This window comes from Delphinus delphis, chromosome 1 (assembly GCF_949987515.2).
Source record: "Delphinus delphis chromosome 1, mDelDel1.2, whole genome shotgun sequence".
In the NCBI taxonomy this organism is placed as follows: Eukaryota; Metazoa; Chordata; class Mammalia; order Artiodactyla; family Delphinidae; genus Delphinus; species Delphinus delphis.
The window spans coordinates 47,261,645-47,275,307 of NC_082683.1; the positions used below are offsets into that span (position 1 = coordinate 47,261,645).

The 13,663-nt window shown below is 43.6% G+C and overlaps 1 protein-coding gene across 1 annotated transcript in view; it reads right to left on the reverse strand.

The window, feature by feature from the left end:
* PLPP3 (phospholipid phosphatase 3) overlaps positions 1 to 13,663 on the reverse strand; it is an 82,074-nt gene that overhangs the window by 39,423 nt on the left and 28,988 nt on the right. Inside the window, exon 2 of the mRNA XM_060022705.1 lies at positions 1,742 to 1,899. Within this exon, the coding sequence (XP_059878688.1) occupies positions 1,742 to 1,899 (158 nt within the window). The remainder of the gene's footprint in view (positions 1 to 1,741; positions 1,900 to 13,663) is intronic.

Sequence of the window (13,663 nt, forward strand, 5' to 3'; positions counted from 1 at the left end):
AGAGTAAAATTAGATTTCATATTTCTCAGCTTTTGAACACAAAGATCCTTAGTCCACCTTTAAGAAACTACCGCAGTTGCCAAATGGACGGTTTTTCTTTTAAAGGCTGGAAAGAATTCTACTAGCCTCCCTGCCCCCTCCCCCAACGTCAAACTGTTGATTGCACGCCTCGTTTACGATGTTATTAGAAAACAAACAGGGGTCTCAAAGTTATCACAAACCCCCAGAGTGGGGAAGTCCAAAGAAAAACTTCACGCACTGTGCTCCATGGCCATCAGCAGCTTGCCTTTGATGCAGAGAAGGCAACAGTCGCTAACTGCCCATCCCACTGAGCACTTGGATAGGATAGCCAACCTCCAAGCCTAAATCAAGCCTGCAAGACGGACAGAGATTTGGGAATAGCCAGGTTGAGGCTTGAATTTTTACTTGCTTTACACTTTGAGCATGTCACTGAATCCCTCCAAGCTTCTGATCTTCCATTTGAATGCGGGGGATACTAAGCCCTTATTTCACATGCAGTGTTCTTAATATTAACTCCTTCCTTCTTGGCTTGCTGTTACAGGCCAAAGCTAAGTTTCCAGGCTAGGATGAATACAAAGATGACTCAAGGATTTGAAACAAAGATTTTCGATCTTGGTGGATGTGATGCATAGCCCTTTGCCCATTTGGCCCAAGTTCAAGGACAAAGAAAAGATTTAGAAAATATTGGAGGTGTGGAATGGATGGCTGTGAAAATGTATGAACTACAGATTATAAGACTGGAACACCCTCAGTTACTCTCCCCCTCCCCTGCCCTAAATGGACACGTCTGAAACAGGGCAGTGACCAAGTAAAGCCCAGATAGACCATACCCTGATTCCCATGAGGCTACCATTGCTCAAAGTAATCCTGGACCTTGTCAAGTCGGCGGCACATTCTGGCATCTTCAATGAAGGCTTCCTCCTCTAAGGGAAGATCTGGATGTAAGTCTAGATTTTACACTGGTGTATGAGCAGCCTGGCCGGCAATTAAGAGTTTGCCAATTACTTCAATATTCATGATCTCTTTTACTTCTGACTGCAAAGTTTTGAAGCAAGATGGTCACCCCTGATTTTAAAGACGTACAGCACTGGAACGAGATTTTAAAGACGTACAGCTTGGCAGTGGAGGGCCAGGTCTAGAACCTAGGTCCCTGGATTGCAAGTCTCATTCTATTTTCACTTTGACACTACAGTCCCTGGATGAGAGAATTAAACAATATGGCAGAGAATGTCAGTGGCATTACCACTGTCAGAGCAGCACCACGAGAGTGTGGAAAGAACACAGAAAAGGCCTGAGATGTTTGGTAAGGTATTACCCCCATCATCTGGGGCTGATTTATAGCACAGTGGCTAAGAGCTCAGACTCTGGGGTAAGGGACAATAGGTTGAAATCCCAACTCCACCACTCATTAACTAAGTGACCTTGGGCAAATTATTTTTACTCTGCGGACCTCAGCTTCTTAATTTGTAGAAGAAAGATAAGAACAATATCTAGACTTTGTTAGATTGTTGTAAGGATAAGGTATGCAAAGCATTGTAGAAGGTTGCCTAGCATATTTTTATAATACTTATATATATATTTAGTATTTTAAAATACTTTTAGTAATCGTATTAACTGCATGAAACAGTGTTAATCAAATGAAATTCTACTTGATCTTCCAAACCTCTACTAGCTCGGATAGTCCACGACGTGCTTTGCGCACGGCGGTCTGGGCGCTTACCGCGAGGATGGCGATGACAATCCCCACGGCGCAGAGCACAGCATCATTGATTGTCTCACCGGTTTTCAGCGGGTACTTGATGCTCTCGTCATTGCAGTAAAACCCCCGGTGGTAAGGCTTGATGGTGCTTGTCTCAATGATGATGAAGGGCAGGCCCGCTGGACCAGACGGAACCATCATCGCATATACCAGAAAAAAACAGGAGAGAGGGAAAAACATCAGTGAGAGGAGGCCAAAGAAGAATGACCTACAGCAAAGACCACCCCAGATAACAACATCGATGGCAAAGTTAATTCCTTGCATTTGATCTACAGCCTACAGAGAGGCTTCTCTACGTGCACCCCCTTCCCTCCTTTAGTGGCCACTAAGAAGGGTGTGGTGTGATCCTCTTGCCTTGTCCAAGAGCACAGAGGGAGGCGGTGGAAGTGGCAGGGCAGGAGCTTTTCCACTGCTCTACAACATCCTGCTAAAAATCAAAGCCCGATTTGTAATTATTACTAACAAAGCCCCAAATCTAATGATGTCTCATGATGCCTCCAAGTGCCTTCCTCTCTTAAGTCAATCATTTCCCCCTTGAGAAGCTCATGCCAAGACTTTGTGGCTTGGAATTCTGAAGACTCTGGAATCAGAGAGACAACCTGAATTTGCACCCCAGATCCACCACTTCCTAGCAATGTGACATCTGGTTCTCTCTCCATCTTCCTGAGCCTCAGTTTCCCCACAAATGAATTGTGGTGATGACTAAAGGGGAATAGGAAACAAAGCACATAAAACTCCTAGTACAGTGTTCGCGCATAGTAGCTGCTTAGCGAATGCCATTTCCAGTGCTTTTCTTTCACTGTTCAAAGAGTCTTTGACAAGACTGAGCAGAGCTGAGCTGGGCCCTCCTGCCTACAGACCTGGAGCAGAGCCCAAGGGCATCAGGGGTACCGAGGCACTCTTGCAGCTGCTGCTAGTTTATCAATGTCCAGCTCAGTTGCCATTCTCTTAAAGGTCATGGAAAATGGATTCCATCACCTGCCAGGAAAGGCCCTCATAAGCCTGAAGCAAAAAGTGAAGGCCCACAATATCTCTTTCTTGGACACGGCGGCAGCTTCCAAATTGGTCTCCTGGCCTTCTGTGCCTCTTACCCACATCCACCAGTTTGCTTCCTGACCGTAAGTATGTCGTGGCCACGCTCAAGCTTCTTCAATGTTTCCCCATTGCACAGGACAAGATGACATCCGTAAGTATGACCTCCAGAGTTCCCCACGACCTGAACCTCCTTGATACACCCTCCAACAAAACAGGACACAGAGCCTCTGTCTCGGTTCATGCTCTTCTTTAGGCTGGAAAGACACTTCCTCCCCTATATCCAAATTCAATACCTAGCCCCAAGGCCACCTCACAATGGTGAGTAAAAGGTAAAGTAAAAGTGCAAGGTAAGCCACTGAATGTCAGGCTAAGGAAGACCATGAAAACCACCTTGTCGATGATAACAGCCCACCACTGCTGTGCACTAACAACAGGTGACGTATTTTGCAACCATTTTTGCATTGACTCTTCCAACAACCCTGAGCAGTCATTTTAAAATCACTTAAGCACTACTATCACTCATCTGCCAGTGGAGAGGATAGAGGCTCAGAACGAATGCTTAGCTCACTCAGGGTCTCTCAATCCACCCCAAAGTGCCTAAATCCCTAATTTCACTTTGCAAATTGGTTTCATCCATATATGAATTTCATTAGTGGAAAAAAAAAAAAACCCACGATAAGCAGCCGTTTAAAAGATAAGATTCCATTTTCATGTTTTTCAAAAAGAATTAAGCTCATGTCATGTGGTTCGAAGGCCCGGACGGCCTCTTAAAGAAAAAAATATATATATACCATGAACTCTGCAGTTTTTCAATGACTTTGGTCCAGACTGGCAGCGATAAAAATGCTCACTTTCTAAAAAGTATATTTACGTATCACTGTGCATACACACATGGATTTATTTGGTTTTATTCTTTGGATTTATTTGAATTCTACGGCTATTTATTTTGTGACCCCCCCAACTGCTTCCTGCTAGAACAACAATTTACTTTATCAAATTCATACTGGTGCTTTGAAAAGAAAGCCCAGCCGCACACCGCAGCGCTGTGCCTGACCTTCGGAGAGTAAACACAGAGGGGCCCTGGAAGGCAACAACTATTAGCTCTGCGATGGAGAAAAGGAAGAAAGGGAAACAGGGAATCCATGTTCTGGCTTCGAGATGGCAAGTGCGGTTAGCTGATCTTCTCGGGTTGGGGGCTGGGAGAGAAAAGATATCACGTGGGCCTGAGCCGTCTTCATTCCACTGCCTAAACATTTTGAAATGTGGCCAAGTTGGCTATGAAAAGGAGCTGTGAAGCCAGCAGCATGATATTAATAGTCCACTTTTAAAGTTCCACACATCGTGATAAACACCGTTAGCTTCACATCTGAGCCCGGTCACAGTCTCTGTGGTGCCAAGGAGCCAGAGCGTTGCTAATAAAAGGAAGGGAACAGACCCCAAGTTCCTTACATTTGTGCTCCGCTCCTAAGGCCCCCAGCTTCTATTTTTACTAGTGTTCACATGATAGGCCTGTAAAACATATGTTCATAAGGACAATAAAACACATATAAAAGAGCTGTGGAGTCAGACTGAACTCGGTTAATGATCTCAACTCTGCTCCCTACTACTCGAGCAAGTTACTTTTCATCTCCAAAACCCCCCTCTCATCTGCTCAACGGGAAAAACAAAATCTTGCTTTGGGATTGCTGGGAGGATATAATAATGTATTCATTCATTCATTCGTTCAACAAATATTTATTGAGTCTTAAATATGCCTACTAAGTACGAGGACTACAAAGATGACACAAGTCCTGCCCTCAGGAAGTTTACAATCTAGTAGGGGAAGACACACATCATGGAATAAAACCAGTACAGGAAGTTGCTTTCGTTGGAAGAAACCAGGCAGCAGCACGGGGTGGTGTCAGCACCGAGTCTGGCACATACTGTGGACACTCAGAAACGCTAAAAGGAAGAAGGAGGGGAAAGTCCCACAGAGAAGGTTAGGAAAGAAAATCTGTCTGGTCAGTTCCTCTGTACTCTTAACCTGGGAACGATCCAAATCCTTTTCCTTCCTTCCTTGTCCAAGGCTTGGGGAGGGTTTCCGGTTCCAATTATGTGGATGATGGCCACAAACAGACAAGAAGTTGGATCGGAATATGGTCCATTTTATTTTCTTGAAAGGCGTGGAGACGGCATTTAGAAAACCCGGTGGCCTTTTCTGTCTCCCCTACAAACTTGTGGTATGATTGGGGGTGATGCCAGTCAAATCTTGACTTGGCTCCGGGAAAAGAATAACCTCAGATCCCCTTCAGTTGATGGGAAAAGCATGAACATGTCCCCGCAGTGGGACAGCTGACACGTTCAGTCACCCTAAGGTTCAAAGGGATTAAAGTGACTTACCAGCATCCCTCCGTCCGCGGTAGGGGTGGACAGGGCTCAAATGCTCTGACTCCTGGGCGCTTTCTAAAGTAAATGAGTCACTTAAAAGAGAGGGAAGGAAGCACCTATGAGTTTAATACATTAATTGAAGCCCAGCAAATCTCATGGGCTTTGAAGAAGAAAATGCTCTGTTTGGAACAGTCAAGGCAGCAGCACTGGCTCCTGCTCTCTGAACATTCACTGTGCACCACACACGACAGTACTGAATATAATGAAGACTCCGAAGCCAATATCCCGGAATTTAGATTTATCTGAAATGAAAGGTACATTACAAGCTTTCTGCAAAGCAGAACCAAAATGTATGTAAATAGACACACACACACCACACACACACACACACACACACACACACACACACACACACACACACACACACACGCCCCATCTGGTGATGCTAGACCTCAACTCAAGCATTTCTCCTTCTTTTAATCAAGGATCAATTAACTTCCTGAACCTCCAGGGACCTCTTGGGATGTGTAGGCTGCAGAGGAGGCGAAATACGAACTCACTGACAAACACTTAACGGGCAGAAAATCAAAGCATGAAGAAAAGCCCCTGTGTTGGGTTCAGGCCTTTGAAAGTTCTTGGGCTTCAAAAAACGAACACTTGGGCAGGTTGGGCGGTTTGGGGGTGGGGTGTAAGAAAACATGGGATAAGTTTCCGTGGCCCACCCATTGATAAAGTCATGTGGGAAGTGTTACCAAAGTGACCCAGCCCCAGAGCCCTGCTCCCTCCAGCCACAGCTTCAAGTTTGTGCAAAATTAAACACAGCCTCCTGCTCTCAAAGTGCTTTTTAGAAAGCTCTTGTGAGGGTAGGAAAAGAGTGGGGGTGGGAGAGTGAACGAGAAATTTTTGCACTTTTGCATGACCGAAATCGGAGCATCGGGGAGAGATTTTCCCATCGCTCCTATGGACCATGTCCTTCAAGTACCTTTTCCAGAGTTGTCCAACTTTCTACTTCACCCGAGCTGTAGTTACCTTAAAATAAGCCAAGTTCAGCATCTGTGTGAGTGATAATTAAACTAATATCTGCAGAAAGCCTACATATCTGCTCACAAAATAATACTGGATATAGAATCTGTGTGTAGGTATCAAGCACAGTCTAGTTGCTCAAATGATTCTGTGACAGGAATTTATGCATCTTATCTACGGTTATAGAGTTCTACCAACTTTACTGTTTTACTCACTTTACAAGTGAAAAATTAAGGCTCAGAAAGTTTAAGTAGCTCATCTGAAATCAAAGCAAGCAAATAGCACCAATTTGGACCAGATGTGAGAAGCGTAGGTGGACGCCACCGGGCTTCTGATTTCAAGGAGTTTAGAATCGAATTAGGAATTCATGTATTTTCATCACCACAACAGCTCTGAAAAGTTGCAGGCCATTACTTTCATTTGTAACCAACAGAAAACTGAAACCAGTAGTTTTGTAACGTGGCCAAGGTTCCCAAGTGAGTTAGTTGGTTGCTGGGATTTGAACCCAGGTCTGTCTTTCTTTGGGCTTATGTTTTCTTACTCCATGACCTGACCCTCCCTTTCTTTATAAATGTCTTCCCTGTTAAAATATGACCGACTGATTTTTTTTTTTAATCACTTAAGGCCAGAATGGTCAACCCAGCTACTACTTAGAGGTTCAAAATACAAATATTTATGTTGCTTGTAAGTGACAAGGTTTCTATTTAAAGTAATTAATTGCTACTTGTCTTAGAAGTGTGCAAACTTTCTTTGGTTTACGATATTTGTCCAGATTTCTAGACTGGCCACAATCCAGATGAGACAAACCTAAGTTTACTATGAAGGCATTTCCCACCTTTGAAAGAGGCTGCCATGAAAAACGCTCACTGTTGGCTGGTGTGAACATGCAGTATTCTGGGTCTAGAGGTTCTCTTTGACAAATGCTCAGTCCTTCGGTACTGGAAAGTTCAGGCCCTTTCTTTACAAAAAGAAGACTGTCAGAACTTAAAGCAACCACATGGTAGAAATGAAGAAAGGAATGGCAGATCCAATCCTGCTCCCTGGGTTTCCTGAGCCCAAGTCCTTGGTCTTAGCTGGATTCCACAAGCATGTATAGACAGTTCCTGAGTTTAGTTTCTGGGCACTGTGTGAGGTGCTCAGGACACAACCTTGAGCACTGTTTCTGAGTTCCTCAACTTTGGAAAAATCTCAGATTCCGTGACAAAGAGACACCTGTCTTTAGTCTAATCGTGGGTATGAAAAAGGACTTAGAATGATCTTTCTTATTTGAAAGGGCTTAAAATAAACACATTTTATCCTTTAAAATAAAGAACTTCAGCCACCTTAAAACCCCCAGCTCTGGCTGTTTCGGCTTTGGTGCAGTTGGATTTTTAAAGGGCTGCCATATCTACCAAGAACTAAAAACTCAACCAACGGCCCATGATTCATACCTTTCACTGAGAGAATTCCAGACCTCTTTGGTTGCCATTATGTATTTCACAAACAAGATATTTTATTTCTAGTACTACACAACTACTAGAGCCTGAAGGACTAACGATTCCTCCTCTCCAGGTAAAACTGGGTCACTTCCCAAGACCTCCTTCCTCTCTTTTCCTCCCTCTTTTAAAAGGGTGAGAGTAAATTTACATTCATTGGGCACTTATTATGTGCCAGGAGGTTTGGATATATCAACTGATTTAACTCTCCAAACAACCCTCTAAATTAATTTTCAGTATACAGCCAAAGCACTGAGGGCCAGAGATTATAATTTGCCTCAGTGCCCACTATGCTGATAAGAGGTGTAACCAGAGTATGCAATAGAATACTCTGACTCTAAAGTTCATTCAGAGACAGGGCCAGTTAGCCTTTATTCTTAAGTAAACATGAACTCTGTCTATGCAGATTATTCACAAAGCTACAAAGCTCTGCAAAGTGTAGGTTGACCTTGAACAAGGATAAAAAGCAAGGCTCCTCCTCCTTAGATGCTGAGATGGATTTGTACAGATCCGGCCACTCTCCTGCCTCAGTCTCCCTAATGACCCAGATGTGTTCATTTTCAATACACTGCCCAGAACTAGTACAGAGAGAGAATCACATGCGTGCACAGGGTTTTACAGCTCTTACATAAATGATCACCTCTGATCTTCCTGACAACTCTGGGAAGTAATGTTTTTAACATCTGGATTAAAGTACCACTGGCAGACTCTGATTCAAGACCTAAATATAAATATCTTTTCTACAAAGGAGTCTACTCAGCCACGTAACCCACTCTGGCAGAGTTACTTTTTTCCAATTTAACCAGGAACTTTGGAGTCAGGCAGACAGGATTCCACTTCTATCACCTGTCATGCTTACTGTGTGACCTCGGGCATGTCAGTTTACCTCCCTGAACTCCACCTGCATCATTGTGCAATAGGCCTTTGTGTAATAGTTCCCAACATAAAGAGTGGACTGGAAGGACTAACTGGGACAATTTATAAAACAACCAGTAACCGCTGGGCTCCATAAATGTTAATTCTTGCTTCTGTATGTGACAGGAAGCCATGGAAAGCTTTTAAGCAGGGATAAGATGTGATCAGAGTTCTGTCAAAAGCCACGGGCCCACCAGCCTCTTCCCCAGTGCAATCTGATCCCACGGGAAAAGCATGCTCATAAAATCCTTTAATTCCAGGGACTTCTAGGGATTGTGTAAACAGAAGGGGCTTCGATAGTGGTTAGCAGGACCTGGCACCCTGACACAGAGAAGAAATACCACAGCAGGAACCCTGCCCCGTATTCTCAAAGATCACAGGAGGCTGAATGGGAGGTAAGTCTATAATAAGGGTGAAAAAACATTTCTTCTTATTTTTCCAACAGTTAAACATGAATTCATCAGCACTGTGCTCCCATCCAAGCCATGCTATCCAGGTGTACACAAAACACCAGGTTCACATGGCGGTAAAATAAACAATATGGGGACTGGCAGGACATCAGACACCTGGGAGGGTCAAAGCTCGAGATAGTCAAAAGGCAAGACCGGAGCCAGACGCAGTGCCAAAAATGAAGAGCTGGAGCATTACTGGAGGCCTTACAAGAACAACGTCATGCTGATAGGAAATCCAAGGCCGTCAGGGTATTCCAAGTTAACCCATCAGGCTACACGGTCCTACCAAGTTCTAGGTTGAAGGTGACACACTGGCAGTGCATGGCCGAACCTGGCCTGCAGAGATGTTCCGCTTGGCCCACCCAGTGTTTAAGATTTTTAAAATTCGTTGTCAACATTTAATAACAAGAGGTCTCACATAACATTCAGATCTCAGCTTCTGAAGCCAGCTCTACCGCCCTGTGGCAATCAATGCAGGCAGTGGTAACTGGCTGCACAGATTCTCCAGGGCACCACCATGCCCTGCTGTCTCCCTGAACCAAGGCTGTGTCTCAGTTCCATTCCCATTGAGCTTGTACCGTCAATCTTCCTATACCTGGTCTACTTCAGTCATTTATGTTAACCACCTGGCCCCTGGAGACGTTTGGCTTTTCCATCCGTACTCTAGAGAACATAAAGTCCTTGGCTGAAGCCATAAAAATAGAAATAATGAACTCCTGATTCAACAATGTCCTCCGTGATAGGTGATGGCTACATTAGACACATATGGATGAGTATGTGCATGTGCGTATGTCTTAAACTTAACCAAAGACTGTGCCTCCTATCAACGTTTTCAAATCCAAAACTTGTGTCAAGTCATCACTGCAAGGCAGTTAATAACATTTGCATTTCAGACATGAGGAAACTGAGGCTCAGAAGCTACGTGACTTGCCAAAGGTCTCACGGTTAGTAAAATGAATGAGGGTTGCTCTTGAACTGTTGGTGGGAATGTAGATTGATACAGCCACTGGAGAACAGTATGGAGGTTCCTTAAAAAACTAAAAAAAGAACTACCATACGACCCAGCAATCCCACTACTGGGCATATACCCTGAGAAAACCATAATTCAAAAAGAGTCATGCACCACAATGTTCATTGCACCTCTATTTACAATAGCCAGGACATGGAAGCAACCTAAGCGTCCATTGACAGTTGAATGGATAAAGAAGATGTGGTACATATATACAATGGAATATTACTCAGCCATAAAAAGAAATGAAACTGAGTTATTTGTAGTGAGGTGGATGGACCTAGAGTGAAGTAAGTCAGGAAGAGAAAAACAAATACCGTATGCTAACACATATATATGGAATCTAAAAAAAAAAAAAAAAAAAGGTTATGAAGAACCTAGGGGCAGGACAGGAATAATGATGCAGACATAGAGAATGGACTTGAGGACACGGGGAGGGGGAAGGGTAAGCTGGGATGAAGTGAGAGAGTGGCGTGGACATATATACACTACCAAATGTAAAATAGATAGCTAGTAGGAAGCAGCCGCATAGCACAGGGAGATCAGCTCAGTGTTTTGTGACCACCTAGAGGGGTGGGATAGGGAGGGTGGGAGGGAGACGCAAGAGGGAGGAAATACGGGGATATATGTATATGTGTAGCTGATTCACTTTGCTATAAAGCAGAAACTAACACACCATTGTAAAGCAATTATACTCGAACAAAGATGTTTAAAAAGAAAAAAAAATGAATGAGGGTTGGAAGCCAAGGCTTGTTGAACTACAAAGGCCTTAGCAAGTTTATTCCATGAAGCTGGTGGTAGGTAGGGCCAGAATGAATCTGCCTTACTGGCCACTTAAACAATGTGGACGTGTTAATAAATTACATGGTTATGCTTCAGAAGAAAGAAGTGGACCCAACTTATACACGTCTATGTGATAGAGTGTTCTATTTTTCAAGGCAATAGTATTAAAATGAAAACAAAGCCTCTTTCTGATAGAAGCTCATTCATTCTAAAAAGTCAAAGCCAAGTGAGAAGGAATTTACAAATTAAAATCCACTAGATAATTGTTGGTATTACAAACCTTACTCTAGTGGAGTCAGGAACATTTCAGTAATACGCTGGTAAAATTTTGGAACTACAAGAGATCTGAGGTGTCATTTATTCCATTTACTAGATGGGAAGGCTGAGACCCACCACCCCCTATCACTGTAATGAATCTTTTCTGGTAAGTCTCCTCACTAGCTGAGAGTCTCTTCAGAAAAGGGTCCATATTTTATTCATCTCTGTATCCCCAGCACAAAGAATAATTCCTGGCACTTAGTGGGTGCTCAGCGCATGGGTACTGAATAATTGTATAGGAAACAGACTAAAATTCCCAGGATATGGCTCCGCCCCCAGTACACTCTATGACCCCCCCATCTTAGATTCTCCCCAACACCTCCCCCTGTTTCTGAATTTAATCTAATCTCTCTCATATCCCCAAATCCTGTTTTTTTTTTAACACAATCTCCCAAAGCAACACAGTACCACATACCCTCGCAAAGAGCAGACAATTGCACCAGGAGTAAATTATGGAGAACCCAACCAGCTTCAAGTCTCAGAGGAGTGGTTGAACTGGATGATCTCTAAGACACTTAATCTTCAGAGTTCCCCAGACATGTAGGTGGTGAAACTATCAGAACATACTTGGAAGGGGTAAACTGAGGAGTGATTCAGTGCCACACCCACCCTAGCTCGCAGGCCAAGGGCTAAAGGATCATTTTCAGCACACCCCGACCTAACCCATTTGCTGTGATCCTCTTGGGAATCTCTGCTGCGAAGAAAGTTCCCAGTAAGAGGAAGAGCATAGATTTCAAGAAAGCAACAGACCTGGATTTGAAAACCGGGTTTGCCACTTATCATGTAGGCAATCTTCAGCAAATTGCTTAACTTCTCTGAGCCCCAACTGTAAAAAGAGGACGCCAAGAGCCACTCTGAAGAGCTGTGAGGATGAAATACCATATGGTAGGTATTTAACAAAGGTTCGTTCCCTGCGCTCCGAGTCTGAAAATCGACTCTCCGGGACTGTTTCCATGCCAATCAACCGGCTTGACTGGTTTCCTCAAGAAGGTCACCTGACCAACCTGGACACGGCTGTGTCAGCTCAGACAAGGACTGTCACTCGAGCTGCACAAGACTGGAGCAATTCCAGTGCGTGGTGGAGAAGACAGCCCTCACCCCAGGAGCATACTCCCCACTCCCAGCCCTGTCAATGTTCCTTTTGTAAAACACAGAAACCTTCTTCAAATCTGACAGCTGCCACCTGCACAAATAATTCGGGGATGTAATTTTGTAACTGAATACAAGCCCTGAAAGCTGAAAAGTTTGAAGTCCAAAATAATCCCTTTGACCTTCTGCCTAAACACTCACTAATCACTTTTTAATTTGTAGTTTATTTCCTCTCTCTGTGCTGTCCTTCTAGCCTATATTTTCATTTTAGACATATCCCGGGAGTGAACGGCATCACAGAACACCTGATTAAAGTAGAAGTCAAACTTCTCTCCCAGACATCTGAGGCTTGGTGCATACCCCACTGAGTTCTCCAAGTTGCAATGGGTGGCCAGAAAGTGAAGGAGAAAAAGCCTGCTTTGATGGAGGAAACTCCACACTGAGAGAATTATGAGCTACAAAAATTAATAAGAAGTGGTCCCTGCCCTCTAAGAAGGCATACTCTGGGGACAACTGCCCATGATGCCACATGACGGGAACTTCCACGTAGGCATTTCTAAAATATTCAGGGAGCATGGAAGATGCCCTTTAGCACATGACTCAGCAGCCAATAGGTGTGCAATACCGGTTTATAGACTAGCTCAATAAATGCATTTCAAAGATTCCTTGCTGTTATTTGAATGCTAATGATGTATTTAAAGCAATACAAACAAACAAAAAGAAAAATCCAGAACTGGGAAGTCTCCCACACCCCAAAAAAACTGCTTCAGAGTTTCACCCTCATCCCCTACCCACCTCTTACTCTTGAGGCAAAGTGAGAAAAGTAGTTTGAGGGAGCCTATCTAATTCCTAACACACAGATGCTGAAAAGATGCGAAAAAGGAAAAACTGAGAGGTAGAAATGTTGTTCAATTCAGAAGAAATTTCTTCCTTGGAGGAAAAAGGTTTCTAACTTAATCATCACTAGGATCGCTATAAATTATAGTAAGTTGAAGGCAGATAGATATATTGGGGTCATTCTACTTTGTGTCTGTTCTAATAAATTAGCCAACCTTTCACCTACTGAGCAAGAAAGAATCTCAAGTAGTCTGAGCTGGGTCAGCTCAGCCAATATTCTGGAAGGAAAATGATCTCCACACTAGTTTTCGATTCAGTGAAGTAATGCCTGGTAGCGATAAGATAGCACAAGTGAGTTTGGGGAATTTAGTCAAAGTTTCTCTAGCCAAGGCCACCTTAAAAACAAATACTAACCAATGGTAACTGATAATAAAAACTTGTATTCATCAGCATTAACTCTGCTGCTAACTAACTATATCATTGCACTGCTGCTCTCTTGGGCTCTATTTCTTCATGTGCAAAATGAAAGAGGTGGTCTTACCAGGTGTCTTATGGACCTTCCAAAGTTTTCACCTTTATC